Below are 16,515 nucleotides of genomic sequence, written 5' to 3' on the forward strand. Positions count from 1 at the left end.
CATACCTTTCCTAAATGTTGTCTTTGGTGCGTCTTTTTCTTTACTCTTTATTCTGATATCCTGACCGCAGATCTATCTCAGAAAATATCGTTGCTTCTCTTAGTTGATCGAATTAAGTCTTCTATTCTAGGCAGAGGGTATTTGTTCTTTATGGTTCTCTTATTTAACTCTCTGTAATCGATGCACAAACGCATCAATTCATCTTTCTTCTGAACAAACAACACTGGTGCAACCCAGGGGAATATGCTAGGTCGAATGAACCCTTTATCCTGTAGGTCTTGTAATTGTGCCTTGAGTTCTTTCAACTCTGCTAGCGCCATGTGGTAGGGTGCTTTAGAAATAGGCCCAGTTCCCGGCTCGAGTTCGATGATGATGTCGACCGCTCGGGAAGGGGGTATTCCAAGTAGGTCATCTGGGTACACATCTGAAAACTCGTTTACGATTGACACGTTTTCTAGGGTCTTTTCTTTTCCTCTTACATCTACGGCACATGCTAATATAGTCCAACCGCCTTGTTGGACTAATCTCTTTGCTTTCATCATCGAGACTACCTTTGGGGGTAGCCCCGGTATTTGTGCCTTTAAATTTAAAGCTAGGTCCCACCGATGGTGAGAATATCACTTTTTTTTGTTTTTTTTTTAGCGACATTCTATAATATCATGGGTTGCAGCTAGTCAATCCATGCCTAGTACTACGTCGAAGTCGGTCATCTTTATACTATTAGGACTACGCTTAGAGTTTGGTCGGCTACTATTGCTTGGTCATTCTTTTCTCTATCCTTAGTTACTACGTCTACCCTCTCAGGGCTGCTTGCCGACCATACATACAATAAGGGTTTTAATTCAAACCCTGTCTCTGATCCCTCTCGAGGTGGGCTCTCTTCAGCCTCACCTCGTCCTCTATTTCTAATAGGAGGTAGTCCCCTTCCTCGTCTTACTCTTTCGCATGGTCTAGGCAGCATGGTTCTAGGAACCAAGATATCATCTCTTAAATCTAAGGCTCATTACCTATGAAATTATGCTATGCATTACATCTACTAAGTTCAAATCATATTGCAAACAAAATCACTCATCATGCAACACATCACATCATGCTCTTAAATAAATACGTGAAATATCAACACAATTTCAGTAACATTAACATAAAAATGCATGCGAGTTTGAAAACGTTTCCCTTTTCTTATCTTGTGCAAGGCGTACCTGACGGTGACGGGGCATCGACGTTGGGACCATGGAACGTGCCAAGCCTACATTGTAGGCTAGTCTACAGAATCTAAAACCTAGAGCTCTGATACCAACTGTAACGACCCTAAATTTCCACATATCCAGAGTCGCCACTAACGTCTCATGCTCATCTCTAATGCAGAATAAAATCTAAGCATGCTCATTATTAATAGCGGAAAAATTTAAAACTTCAGAATACATTAAAACTTTGGAAAACACTGCCGGACTTACGTGTTTCAAACATTGAGCTAGAGTTCCAAAAAGAAAAGAAAATAAAATAAAACGACTACAAATTAATTAATATAAATGAATGAATTGCAAACGCCCTATTCTAACTAAGACTAGGAATTAAATATGCACCTATCCTATGCACGCGCCACAGTCTCTGATCGCGATGCCACCGTCAACCGTACATGGGCGCCTTGCCTTTACCTGAAAAAAACAATATGGCACACGGCCTGAGTATTTCGAAGAAATACTCAGTAAGTGACCCCACTATAGGGGCCATGCTAATGCAAACACATGCAATATGATATAGGGACCTATCTCTAATCATCTTAGGGGTGGCCTCCAGTCTCGGATAAATTGGATGTGTAGTACTTCCCTACACACGACTCACACGTGCGAGTGTGAATCCCCAGGGCGCTCGCACACCCCCTGGACCCTCTGGTCAAGCTAATATGTAGCGACGTCCGGAGGTCAGCGGAACCCCATAGTGTCATGCGCCTCATGAACACCCTCATCTGTGTGCTTTCGCACCTGTGCGCTTTCGCGCTCATCATAAGGTGCGCGTCCGCACTCATCATCTCTAGGGGAAGTAGCCCTATGCTTATGAACATACAAAATGCATGAGGTCCCTCTAAATCCATCGTAATGTCTCTTCTGACACAACCCTCTAGTCTCATCTCTTTGTTACTCTAGGTAACGCATACTCGTGGATATTTATATTAATATCATTCTCATGCTCTTAGGGTTGTGTCCTACGTCGATCTAACGACATGATGCAATATGGCACTCATCATCATCTAGCATGCTCAATATGGAAAACATCATCATATTAAGGTAAAAATCATGCAATCATCATGCTCATCATAATGCCACAACGTGCGTCAAACATATCAAGCGTCACCCAACAAAATATGTATATACCGCACATATCATCAAGCATCATAATCCACACATCATCATAACTCATAGAATTATTTAGCCTATCCTATAGTAAGGCCACTTACTTGGTTGGCCTTGGCCGAAGTACTCCCTAAATCGCTAAACGTAAGCTCCCGTTCCGTGAGAGCCGCTCCCTACGTCCTCGGGGTTTGTTTCCTATCACACCGTCCACCACTTTCCGTTAGTATTTCACAATTAATTTACCTATAATTTAATAAATGTGAAATACGGCTCTGAAACGGCCTCGGATACCTTAATCGGGGCCGAAAACAGATTCGGGAGGGTCGGAACAGTGGAAACCGGGCTGAAAACAGGTGAGCCGAGCCGAACAGCCGCTGGAGCCGCCGGAGGAGCCGCCGGAGGGTCGCCGGAGGGAGCCCGAGCCGTTTGCGCCGAGCCGAGCCGAGGGACTGCCTGCGCCGTTGAGTGACACGTGGCAGTAGCAGAGAAAGCCACGTCGGGCGGCAGTGTCGGGTCGAAGCGCGGGTCGCAGCCCGGTTCGGGTCGTGGGCTGTGGAGGGCTACTGGGCCAAGACTAATCGTTGGGCCTCGGCTTACTGGGCTGGGCCGCAGGAGTTTGGTTTGCAGGCCGGCTCAATTGGACCGTGGGTCTGGTCTGGGTTGGTTCAACTGAACCGTAGCTTCTGGGCCGGTTTGAGGTTTGGGCCGCTGTAGTTGGGCTGGGCCGAAGGCAGAGGCCAAGGGAGGAACGGGCTGGCTCTCCCGGGTTCTGGGTTCGGGTTGACCCGGATCCGTGGATCTCGTCTTCCTTACCCGACTTCGGCCGATTTTCCGGCGAGCTTTCTCTCTCTTTCCCGCGGCGTTTCCGTCGCCGATTTCGGTCCTCTTCCTTCCCTTTTCCTCTTTGTTTGTCGTCCTTCTCTCTTTTCTGGGAGTTTTGCGGCCTAAAAGCTCCTAAAAGCCATGGATCTAAGAATCGATTAAGAACCCTAATCTTTCCGACCTCGGTCACCGACGACGACGCTTAGGAAATAACACAAAACGCACCCCGAGTTATTGTGCTTTCGTTAGGGATCCCTCTTATGGTGGTAACAGGCCATTTGGTGTTACTTTGAGGGTGGTTTGAGGCCTCGTCGGAGAAACTGGACACTCGCCGACGTTTGTCCGAAATCTCTCTCTCTCTCTCCAAATTTTCTCTCTTTTCTCCCTTTGCAGGTCTCTGAAACTTTGCAGGGTGTCGTGGGTTGAGGGTGGGCGTGCTGTGGCCGTGGTTTCGCGTGGGTTCCGCGAAACTCGGCGGTCGCCGGAAAACTCGCGGGTTTTCCGGCGACTGATTTATTTANTTATTTATTTTTATTATATGTATATATATTTTTTCCTTTCTTTCCCGGGTCGTTACACATAGGCAACACAAATTCAAATTGACTTGACTCACTCGGTGTTCAGGGTGAATGCCGCAAAGTCCGCTACCAAGAAAAGTACGATTGTGACAGGTAGCAAGTTGGTCTCACATACGCAACCCACACCTTTTCTTCAAGGTTGATGTATGCTACTATCATTTTCCTTGCGTCTCCTCTTGAAATTTGCCACTACGTTTTTACAATGTCGATTGTCTCCAAGTTTGTTTTGAGTTACACATCCAAGGGGGCTACAACCATATCATTAAAGATGGCATGCTTGAAGAGTTGTAGTTGGAATATTAGGTTAATGGCTTGGGCTCCTCTAACTTTTATGTTGTGGGCTCTCTCTTAGTTAACGTGTACATAGAACTATTTCACTATTAGAACTTCTCTTGTTCTATCTCGTGGCAGAACATCTCTCCACAAAAGTTGGTGATGATATTTAGCCATGATTCTAGGAAGACAACTGAATTTAAGCCCTCCTTTTGTTTTCTTTGAGTTATAAATCAAATATTTGAAAAAGTTATATCTTTTATTATGAAACATAAAAGATAACAAGAAACTAAAATAAATGGAGTACAATTCAAATAGTCTTAACCTTATATGATTTTATTGGGTAAATATTGGGGGAAAACAGGCTAAACATATGATGGACTTCATTAACTATGCATCTTTAGGCTGTTTGTTGTGAAGTAGATGGTCGTTTTCTGTTTGAGCAATGTCTATGAAAAATTGTATATTAACAAGTGAGGCATTTGCAGCAGCTTCTTCCTTTATTTCATATTCAATTGTGGATTCAACAATGCAGCTATCATCACCATTTTCAACCATCTTCAAGCGAACCCTATAGAGAGTAAACCCGATATCCAAGAACCCTCCTTCCACCACCTCCGTCTCTTTTATACGATTCTCATTATCTATTCTTGTGAATTTCTCTTTAAAACTTGAGAAACGACCTACACCTGCATTTGTATGTAAATTTTTGTGTTGTTAAATCAAATCCACATGACGTGCTCTAGTTTAACCTTATATATCAAACCTCTTTACATGTTAGTAATGTAGATTAAGTCAGCACTCTTACATGTATCTTTACTTTTACAATTTTTAAATTTGTAACAATTTAATATCTGAAGTTTAGTAGTACTATGATGATTTAGTTCATGTACATTGCATCGGCTTCATTGAATTAATCGTATTTTAAGTCAAATTTCTCTCGAAAATAATTAACAACTCAATTCAACCTTTTATTAAACCTCTATTTAATAACTATGGGTTTTAGTTTTAAATTATTAAAACTCTTTTTAGTAAAAATTAATCAAATGAAATCCATTCCAAGTAAACCTCAAATAAAACATCAAAATCATTAATAACATCAAACTACAAACAAACAGACGGATATTTATTATAATCTTCCTCACAAATATTATTTTATAAGAATTTCATTTTTAATTTACTATGTTTAAAGGTAGACCAATTCTTTGGTATAATTCACATTTTAAAAGAAAAACTCAAGAAATTTTAAATAAATTTAAAACATAAAAAAAAAAAAAAATAATAACAAAATGTCCTTAATGTAATATAATATAATATAATATAAATATTAAGTATTCTTTTAATATTATCTTCTTTTTTTATATATATATATATAATTTCATCTTAGAAATATACATTAACAAATCGAGACATTTACATAAAATTGAGACATCAAGAAAAACAAATCTTCAATAAAACAACTCACAAACCGAACGACGTATCAAATATTGAATGAAAAAAATATGTATAAGAAGTTTAAAAGCCGAAAACAAGACGAAGATTATTAGAAACTGTTACCCGGTGGGAAAATGAGATTAAGAACAGTTCCTTCTCCTCCATCGCCTTCAACCACCTCAATTTTTTGGATAAGATTCGAGAAGCGGTTTTCAACAAGTCGTGCAAGTTCAAAACCTCCGTAGAGCTGCCATGCCACGGTGGCTGGCGCCTGGATCACGGACTCATGAGAGAGTTTACCCAACATCTTCTTAGTTTAGAGGTGTGAGTTTTATGAATGACGAGACAGAAAGAGGGTAAGAAATGAGAGGACTAATCAGTTCTATAAAGAGCAAGAACAAGAATATTGTTGGTTGGATTATGCGAGATTCCTATTGTAAAAGAAGACACAAAGTTGGGAGGGAATTTTTTAATTAAGACTATTGTTCTTAATCATAATGCCATGTTTCCAATGTTTTTTTTTTTTTTTTATTTGGATTACTTACTCCTCAAATCCATCGAGGTTCTTGATTTCGATTTTTCTTTGAATTAAGTTCTTAATTTTTAGTATGTTGATATTGGAGGGATTTTGTATAAGTTTTGCAAAGGAAGTCAAAGTTGATTTAGACCAGAAAGTGTGTTTCGACGAACCTCAAGCATTTGCAAGATTATAAGTTTTACAGAACTCTATTATTTTATTACGAGGTTGAGTAAAAATTACAAGAAATACATCTTTGAGTAGACATATTCAAACTCTACAACTTTTGACGAATAAACCAAATTGATTCAAGTTTTGTGTAAGAAATTACAAAAATGCAAAGAAAATAGGTTGAAATCGTGAAACTCATCGATTTCTGGAAAAGCGAATTGCAGGGAGAAAGAATCAGCAACACAGGACGTGTTGTGGGCGACGTTATGCGACTAGGCCATTGTGGGACAAGTGCCAGTCGCCGAACGGTGAACCACATTTGCCTTCAAGCAGCAACATGCATACAGGTCGACCCAACTCAATCCATACTCAACCCGAGGAACCAAACACGACCCGAGAGCTACCTACCCAAACTCGGAAGCGCAACCTAACCTGACCCAATAGTCGACTGCGTTTTATGCCCACGTGAGTGCCCTATTTTCCTCCATTCAGCCTTTGTTTGCTAGTTTTTCATCAGTATCATTTCCTCCCTTCAGCCTTTGTTTGCTAGTTTTTCATCATGATTTTGATACTAACCCTAATTTTACTTGAATTAGGACCTACCAATGAGTTTTCAACAAATTTGGAGCTCCTAGCACACGAAAAACCTATGTTGAGAAGACAAGCGTCATCCAAGTAAGTAACCACATCGACATTAAGCCAATAACTCTTGTAGAGATCGCAAAAACATGCTAGTATGCAAGCATTGGTTACCTTTGGTGCTTAGAAAAATAATGTTAAAGACTTCAAAAGAGCATTCTTAGATGACTATGTGTTATATGTATGTAATGAAAAAATTACCATTATACTCCTAGTTTGAAATTTCTAAGAAGCGTGTTGTTGTTGTATGTATTATGCAAAGCTAGAAAAAGAATATGCATAACTAGAATACGATTTTGGCAATACGTATGAGTATGTTATGCATAATGTAAGAAATTATAAAAATGCCCTTATGATGAAATTTGGGATGAATATTATTTTATATGCTTTTTACTGTGTGAATTAACTATTGTGATTTGTGCTCCAAGGGATTAATGGATATTATTTCTCCCTTCAGTTTGTTTGCTTGTATGTTTGCATGATATAGTATGTTTTAGCTTTTGGTGTTTGATTATGTGTTCTCCCTGTAGAGCATATTTACCTAAATAGGGTTAGGCGTTAGAGTTAGGTTGGTTAGACGATGACCTAAGTTAGGATGCCTCCAATAGACTGAGCACCTTAAGATCATGATTGACAGTCATATGGACTAGACCCTGCTACTCCCAGACTAAGAAAGACTCGAGGAATTAGAACAGAGCAACCTAGAATCTTAAGTTCGCATTAAGCCACCTAGTCGCCTTAGGAATCTAATAGATCTCCTCACCTTCCAGATATGACTATGGTAAAGTTTAAATTATTGATTACGTTCTTAGGGTGATCGATAGGAATATCTCTCTAGCAAAGTATGCATGAGATAACTCAATTAAGATTAGGGCCCTACAACAAGTGCAGTATATATGTTTACCCAGGTTAGTACGTTCCAGTAGACCATGTACCCAGGATTGTGAGCGATAAGAGGTTTAGACCCATGTGCACCAATAGATTGGTTTAGCCCGAGGAGTTAACCCTAAACATCTTGAAAACGAGAGATATAATTTAAACTGTCTAGACGCCCCTAAGAACCTAGTAGACCTTTGCAAAATTCATGACTAATAAAGGTAGTCTCCTAGGTTGATAGTAGTTGGTACAATATTTAAGGAACTTCCACTTTCCTTCCCACACTAATATAGTACCATTGAGCTAGGTTGAATCTGTTTAGGTATGTGTTACACAGTGGTTTATTGGATTATTCTATACATGGTTAGGTGTTGATCATGCGAGTCGTTAGTGGTTACCCTATATGGACGATTTTCCTATGGGTGGACATTGATCATGCGGGTAGCCGGTAGAGCTGGCACATACTAGGGGGTCACGCCTCTAACTTTGGGCAACTACATGGCTTTTGGGTTAGGTTCACCAACTAATCTCCCATGGATGACGAATAGACTAACACTCACCATGTTATCCCCACCTGATACGAAGTCCTTTGAGGTAGCATCTCATCATTGGATATCGGTTATCGATGCATTGGCTAATCTAGCTAGTTAAGAATGTGCACAACAAGAGCAATAAACCTAGAGCCTAAAGTAAATCCTATGGTCTCCTACTATGTCACAACCTAATTTATGAGGTTTCAATTATCAGATCGTCACTAAAAAGACGAAAGCGAAAACAAATAAAAATAAAGTAAAATAAAACAAAAGATGAAACCTCGATCATTTTCAATCGAAATAAAGACAATAACACCAACATTAAATATAAAATAGAATCTAATGAGATATTGTTGTTTGAATTTATTACAAACGGAAAATGAGTTTGAGATACAATTGCAAAATGAAATACAGAAGACTCAAACACAAGATGTATTGACGCTCTAGAACGACCCCTTCTTTAACCACATAGCTCTCGAACTCTCCTCTACCTCAACCGGCAACCTGCAACACTTGAAAAATAAAGAGGAAATGAGTGAATATATAAATATACTCAATAAGCAACCTACTAATAAGCTTTCATCACATCCTTAGGTATCCACGAACTTTACTCTCTACTCTAGAAAGTTTGGGCCTAATCTCTACCGCTACGTGAGTATCTTAGGTGCCTCGAAGTTCCAAATAGTCATTTTAACGTTCTCCTCCAACACGTGATTCACGAACATACCCTCCACCCTCCACCCTCCACCCTTAAACATTTATATTTTATTACCAACTTTGACTTTTTTCATACAACAATATAATATTAGATTATTTGCAATAGTGATAGTAGATAGAGAAAATAATAAAAATAGTATTTTATTGCCATTTCATAATAAAAATAATATATAAACTATCTATTGCCATTTCATAATAAAAATAATATATAAACTATCTATTGCCATTTCATAGTTGTTTCCTGAATAATGCAACACATACCCATATGGATTCTTCCGAATGCTCGAACGACGTTACTAGCCACACGAAAAGGGAGCCTACTTTTCAGTAAGTTCGTCGATACGTTCTTCCATGCAAGGTAACGAATCAAAAGTTGATATCAGAACCTGCATAAACCATTTAGAAAGAAAATGTACCAGAAAGCAAACTATTTTCAATGTATGAGGAAACATTACCAAAGTCAAAAAAGTTCCGAACGAGTGAGGATCGAACTTCTTTTCATATTGATTGTCAAATTCGTCCTTCGAAATAATTCTCGAGACTCGACGAAGTTGTATAGTCAAAGGTATCAAATGTTTTCAAGCAATTACTTCATTCATAGGGCACTCCAGCCAGCTCTCTTCTCCACCCCTCTTTCCTTCATCATACCACGAACTTTTTCCACTTCCTCCCACCTTCCCAAGCAACCATACAGATCAGACAATACTATATAATACCCATCATTTTTTGGATCAGACTCAATAGCATGTCTGGCAATCCTTATACCCATTTCAAATTCATTGTGAAGTTTACAAGCACTTAACAAGGAGCCCCACACAGTGCCATCAGGCGTGATGGGCATTGATAAAACAAGAGCCTCCGCTTCTTCAAGGCTACCTGACCTGCCAAGAAGATCTACCATAGAAGCATAGTGCTTAAGACTAGGTTTGATACCATATTTATGCATTACATCAAAGAGACGCCTTCCTTCTACAATATGCCCTGCATGATTACAAGCTGAGAGAAGAGAAAGAAAGGTAAGTGCATTTGGTTTAATGTTTGAGTCTTCCATTAGTTGGAAGATTTCAATAGCAGATTCCACATGTCCATGCATCCCATAATTTGATATCATGACATTACACAAAATAACATCCCTCTCTTCCATTGAGTTGAACAATGTTCTTGATGACTCGAGCTCCCCACATTTTGCATACATATCAATCAATGCAGTTCTAACAGTGATATCAGTCTCACATCCATTTTCCTTAATGTACTGGTGAATTTTTAAACCTTTATCTAAGGATGCAAGATGAGCACATGCCGAAAGAGCTATTACACACGTAACTACGTTGGGGTTGAACTTTTCTTTAATCATTTTATCGAATAAATCAATTGCTTCAGAAGGGTGCCCACTTTGCTTGTAGGACGAAATCAGCGTATTCCATGAGACAATATCCTTTTGTTGTGTCCTATGAAATATCCTCCATGCGGCGGTTAAATTACCACTTTTTCCATACATGTCCAAGAGTGAGTTGGCTATTGATACATTGTCAATGATCGAGTTTTTAATTGCATAGCAGTGGACAGACCGACCAATATTCACAGCTCGGACTGGTAAACATGAAGAAATGACTGACACTAAACTATTCAAATCAGGTTCTATGCCTAAGAGGTGCATCTCCCTGAAAAAGTCTATACACTTTTCTTTCTCCCCCATATTGCTGTATCCTAATATCATTGTGTTCCAATCTTCACTGCTTTTATGGAAACTATGGAAGATCTTATCTGCCGTACGTAAGAGTCCGAACTTACAATACATGGAGAGTAATGCATTGTGAGTTATTCCACTCACTGCATAACATTGTTTCAGAATCCAAGCATGGAAGGCATTTCCTTCAGAGATTCTATCAAAATTACCAAAACCCAGAAGCATGCAACTGATCACGATGTCATCTGGAATTATTCCACTGGCCTGCATCTCCCAAAATAAATGTAGACATTCACTCATTAACCCGAGTTTAGAGTGAACTGCAATAATTGATGTCCAAGAGATGAGATCTTTTTGCTCCAATTTAAAAAAACAACGATAAGCTTCTTCAGGTGACCCACACCTCGAGTACATCGAGAGAATAGAAGATTTAACGACTTCAAAACAGAGAAATCCACTTTTTAAAGCCAAACCATGTAAGCATCTACCCTCTACTAAAGCATCCAAATCAACACAAGCTTGAAACCCACCTCCTATTGTTCTATAATTTGGGGTACATCCATTCCTATGCATCTCAAACAAACATTTCAAACCTTTCTCACTCTCGTTATTCTGGACATAACCAATTATAAGGGCAGTCCAAGCAACTACATCCTTAACAGTAATTTCATTGAACATGAGAGATGCACTTTCTGCGTTACCACATTTGGAATACATGTATATCAAAGAAGAACCAACAGCCGAATTACCAACAAAGAGCCCAAGTTTCAAAGCCAACCCATGAATGTTCATGCCATGGTTGAGCATCATTAGTTCCGCACAAGTGGAAACCACCATGGGAATTGTAAATTGGTTTGGCAGGCTACTCGATGCTCGCATCTCGAGGTAGAAATCAAATGCCTGTAGGTAATCACCATTGGAGAAGTGGGATTGGATAATGGAATTCCAAAGAAATTTGTCCTTAGGATGAACAAATCGAAACAATTGTGTGGAGAACGCAGGTTGCCCATGACAGGCATAAAAGGCCATGAGCTTTGTGGCAAAGAAGGCATTGTTCGAGTTGCCAGTGGTGATAATGAGGGAATGAAATTGAAGAAGAGATTGGAATGATAAATTTTGTTTTGAAAAAAAAAAAAGTGAAGACAACTACCAAGGTCGTGGGGATCTGGAAGTGAGCTAAATGTGGAAGAGAAGGCAAAGCATTTGCGAAATTGTCTAAATTGTATCAGCCGGAGACTAAGCATAGCAACTCCTCATGCATGAAAAACTCCAAATATGGGGTTTTTTTCTAATATTTGATGGGTTTATAGCAATTTGAATGAATGTGTCCTGTCAATGATAAAAGAGAATTATTCAAAGTAGAGAATATTCGTCGTTCTAAATACAACCAACAATGCAGAAGTAGATTAACAAACCAAAAACATGAATATCAAAACATAAAATGGTTCTGATTATGGTAAATTTTGATGATGAATTCTATTTTTCAGCCATTTCCTATGTGAGGGAGATAAGAACAGAAGAGAAGAGGTAGTTTTAAAGTCATATTTACTGCTTCTTTTATTTAAGAGCTAAAAGTTCGGGTTCGAAACACAGAATATGAGTTCTTTTTTCGTGTGTAGCCCAAATGTGTTGCATAAATTGAAATTCCTCTTTCGCAGCATTGCTCCTGAAGTCTTTAGCTTAGAGTCTTACTCTCTTGACATTGATTGAACAACCCTTCTAGAGAGAAATGTTTATTTTTTTTCACATAATACAATTTGAAGCATTGTCTAAAATATATTCATTGATTGTTTAGTGACAGATTGAATTCCCCTTTCACAGCCTTTTCTCCGTTTTTCGTTCTTATTTTCACAAGCTTACTTAACACCATTTAGAATTCACAATCAGTTCAATCCGACACACCAAAAGTAAATTTCCAATCACAAAAACAAGAACAAACAACAGTCGGTGACTATAACAACAAGAAACCTATAAAAAAATAAACGTCAAGAAATGACCGTAACAACAAGAAACTGAGCTTAGAGCCACCAAACAATTTCCCATCACAAGAACAGAAAGTCCATTACTGGATCATTTGAATAAATCAGTTTAAATCACCGTGTAAGTGAAATTACCTGAAATATCAGCAAACAAAACCACAAGCGATGGAAGGAGTCGACGGTGAGTGACGGAGTATGAGTGAGGCGATGAATGCGAGATGAGACGAACGATGCGATGGGCAATGGGTCTGCTAAGTTGAACAAAAGGAACCCTACAACAAAGATACATTTGGGTCGGTTCGGTCCATGTCTGAACCTTCGTAAACCGAGTCACCGGTTCGGTTCGGTTTCCTTTTGTTTTTCTTTTTCTATTTTTTGTTTTTTTTTCTTTTTTAAATCTTGTTTCCGAATTTAAATAAAAAAATAATTTTGAATTTCATAAAAATTATTTTAAAGATTTTATCATGTTTAAGTTCATAGCACCTTTTATGAAATATTTTAAATCAATATTTTGTGCGTGTGAGCAAATCTATTTAGTAACAACTTTATTATAGTAGAAAAATATGATCATTATAGTTGGTATCAGAGGTTTAGGCTTATAGATTTGGTAGACTAGCCTATGATGAAGATTCAACGTGCTTCTATGGTCTCAGTGCAGACACATTGTTGTTATTAGGTATGCCTTATGAAAGATAATAAATGACATTATACGTAAATTAACATTGGAGTTTTCGGGACCATGCTGAAACACGATATCGCGACTCCCTCGGATCACCAAATGGTCCCACGAGCTTCAGCCAACCTCAATCGAGTGCCTACAATAAAGAGAAAGTGAGAAAAACCGTAGAGAGAGAACGAAACCTAAACGTCTTCGGCGAGAGTAAACCGATGCATCCGACGCCTAAATCGATCAACCCACACTGTGAAAGGGATCGTCGACCATAGTACGTCCATCCAAAGCAAGTTCCACGGCGTGACATTGTCCGTTGTCGTCGGAAGAAGGGATAAGCAATTTGAACTTTTGCCTGCAACAGCCAACCTGTGCCTTAAGCCGAAGTCCAATCCAAGCCTCAGCCCAGTGTCACGGTCCTACATTCTTGACCGTGCGGCGTCGTGATCTATACACGCTCACGACCAGCCTTAAGGGGAATTAAGCCCCATTATATTTTTCGCCCCGGCTTTGTGGCTTCGTCGGACCTTAGACGAGGTTTGCCTTCGCCAATCGAACATCGCTTGTGCGGAATCCAAGCTTGTTCAACCACACACGCCGTCTGTGCGTGTATGTTCAATCATCTGCGACACATCCGACTTGCCTCTACGCTAGGCCAACTCATTCAGCTTGACCTTGCCTCTGCTCGGGCCAAGATCTCTCAATACAACGTCGCATCTCATCTTGTCATCTCGATCCCCATCGACAGGGTCCATATGTCTTGACGTCATCCCGAGTCTCGGGATGTCGTCGCTCATCATAACTCGTTCGGTCATGCCATCGAGAATGGGCCCGCGTGTCGTTCATCTCATCGGGACTTCCCGAACATCCATCCATTCGGGTTCTATCGAGGCATAGGCCCTCCCGTGCCCATGCTGAGTCATTTGCGGATACCGTACCGGATAGCGGGTGTATGTAGCAACCTCCAACACGCGGGCTAGGGCGCAATACCGGCACACCCGTGCCGTCCGGTACTGTCCTTCAAAAACCCATTTCAAAGGAAGTCGCCCCGAGACACTCGTCTCGGCACGCTCGCCCACACTGTGACACACGTATGTGCCACAGGGTAGCTCACTTAGGCCACAGGGCCCAGGGGTGGTGGAGAGCTAACACCATGGTACCCCTATAGTACATTTTGAATCATTTTCATTCTACCAGGAGTAGACATGATTTTCGTGAGGTGTCATACGGTGTCGTGCATTGTTCGTCCAATGTCCGATTGACACCAAACTTGGCGAGCATTCATATTTCATATGGACGGACTTAACTCCCGAACCGCATGACCAAATTCCTTCCGAAACCTCGACTTTTGAGGTTAAGGCCCGGGGCCCTACCCGACCCTTCAACAAGCCTATCTTGTCCTTCATGTCTATGCTGATGTCTCTGTTATGCTTGTGTCTCAACATGTCTTCAATGCCCACTTTGCGTGGTGGTGTGTTGGATGATGCATCGTCCTCCTCGATCGCATCATGGCAATCTTCTACGTTGGCCCGCATATGGCCGGATGGGCGTCTCTTGAGGGACGCCCCTTTGCTTGTCATGGCGTGAGGGTCACAACCTACTCTCTTCATAGTAAGGTTGTGACATTCTCCCCCACTTAACTTAGTCATCGTCCTCGATGACTTACTCGGGTCACAATCATATTGCGGATTGTGACATTCTTCCCTACTTAATTTAGTCATCGTCCTCGATGACTTTCTCGGGCGCGTTCGCCCCACCTATCGTGAAATTCTCCCCCACTCAAACTCAGCATCGTCTCGATGACGATCCGACTCTTTGTCTGTTGGCGACTTGACTTGCTGGATTTGGTTGTGCTTCAAAAAAGTCTTCTATTGTTGAGCACCTGACGATCTTTTGTCATAATGCTCTCCCTGCTGACGTCTTATGCCAACTTGGGACAAGTTCGAGTGGATGCTTCTGACTTCTCTTTTGTCAGGTGGCACCACGTTCTGACTCTTGACTTGGTCAGTTGTTGGGTGAACTTGTCCTCACTTAGGCTTGTTCCTTTATCTACGGCTATCCCCATTCGGACCTATTTCTATTGTTCGCCCACCTTGGACTCGGCCACCGAGACTCGCAACGTAGACGTGACTCTTCAGCATTTGCCATAGTTGTGTGTGAGGCTGACTCTCTTTGCAGACACTCACCAGACAAGTATGGACTTCAGAGGGCACTTTTTGCCCTATTTTGGCCAACTTGGCCCCAGTGTGTGTATCCTCTTTGGATCACATAAACTAGTGCACCCCTCGGGATGGGGCTCGCAAGCCCAACCGCGACACTCTTTGGTCGCGACCACTTCTCCTGTGAACTAGTGCACCCCTCGGGGTGGGGCTCGCAAGCCCAGCCGCAACACTCTTTGGTCGCAACCACTTCTCTTGTGAATTAATTCACCCCTTGGGGTGGGGCTCGCAAGCCCAGCCGCAACACTCTTTGGTTGCGACCACTTCTCCTATTGAGCAAAGTCAACTCTTTGACAGTCTCTTCAGTTGTTGGCGCTAACTTTCGGCCAACTCTTTGTATTTTGTCACATCGTGTGACTACTGTTGTGCGTGAACTTCCAGCTTGTTGCTCACTTCTCGAGCGAATACTGGTCTTGACATCTGTTGGTGGAGTCATCCACCCTAGGCACAAGGTGGTGACTCAAGGAATACACGTGTGCTCGTATGTCCGAGCACCTTTACGGGGTGAGAGACTTATTGATGTTGCTCTCCCCCGGTCAAAGTCAGCTGCCACTTTGCAGCAAGGTCGTCCCCCCATAAGGACTTACATTGTATACGATTTTTGCACTCGGCCGACGCTTGTCTTCCTTGACTCTCGGCTTCTCTGCTTGCAACCAGTGACACTATTCCTCTAATGTGAATGGTTCTTTGGAAGGCACCGTCATGGTGCTTTCTGTTTCAGCTGCCTTCTCTTAATTCGGAACTGCAAGCTCTTGTCAGGTGAGCTTGGTTTTTGCTTGACGGGTAGATCTTCCCATATTGAGGTGTCGACACACGACACTAATGAATTTCGGGTAGTCTTGGCTTCAACCCCCAACTGATTATAATTCTGACCGACAACTGTCCTGCCCACTACGGCACTCTTGACACACTTGCAAGGTCTTCGATCAACTCTTGGGTTTGTTTCTCTTGACTGTCTTGCCCGACTAGACACACAAAGTGTGGCTCTGATACCAACTGTCACGGTCCTACATTCTTGACCGTGCGGCGTCGTGATCTATACACGCTCA

General features: G+C 41.1%; 2 protein-coding genes across 2 annotated transcripts; both read right to left on the minus strand.

The window, feature by feature from the left end:
• Nucleotides 1-4,372: 4,372 nt before the first annotated feature.
• On the minus strand, nucleotides 4,373-5,786 carry LOC111448917 (S-norcoclaurine synthase 2-like). The gene is made up of 2 exons (XM_023088700.1): nucleotides 5,582-5,786; nucleotides 4,373-4,713 (listed from the first exon to the last, which is right to left on the minus strand). The coding sequence occupies exons 1-2, from the start codon at nucleotides 5,763-5,765 to the stop codon at nucleotides 4,415-4,417; spliced, it is 483 nt and encodes a 160-aa protein (XP_022944468.1). The 5' UTR covers nucleotides 5,766-5,786; the 3' UTR covers nucleotides 4,373-4,414.
• Nucleotides 5,787-8,495: 2,709 nt separating this feature from the next.
• On the minus strand, nucleotides 8,496-12,820 carry LOC111448916 (pentatricopeptide repeat-containing protein At4g39952, mitochondrial-like). Its single transcript, XM_023088699.1, is given in 5 exon segments — nucleotides 8,496-8,698; nucleotides 9,173-9,297; nucleotides 9,367-11,732; nucleotides 11,735-11,927; nucleotides 12,713-12,820. Coding segments are annotated over 2 exon segments (2,334 nt in total). The 5' UTR covers nucleotides 11,843-11,927; nucleotides 12,713-12,820; the 3' UTR covers nucleotides 8,496-8,698; nucleotides 9,173-9,297; nucleotides 9,367-9,506.
• Nucleotides 12,821-16,515: the final 3,695 nt, after the last annotated feature.

Source organism: Cucurbita moschata, unplaced genomic scaffold (genome assembly GCF_002738365.1).
Source record: "Cucurbita moschata cultivar Rifu unplaced genomic scaffold, Cmos_1.0 Cmo_Scf00010, whole genome shotgun sequence".
In the NCBI taxonomy this organism is placed as follows: domain Eukaryota; kingdom Viridiplantae; phylum Streptophyta; class Magnoliopsida; order Cucurbitales; family Cucurbitaceae; genus Cucurbita; species Cucurbita moschata.

Bases quoted from the DNA above. Each gene is read 5' to 3' on its own strand.
- LOC111448917 (XM_023088700.1), bottom strand. From the start codon at position 5,765: ATGTTGGGTAAACTCTCTCATGAGTCCGTGATCCAGGCGCCAGCCACC. The intron at 4,714-5,581 runs GTAACAGTTTCT...ATACAAATGCAG, and splicing joins TAATCTCATTTTCCCACCGG to GTGTAGGTCGTTTCTCAAGT.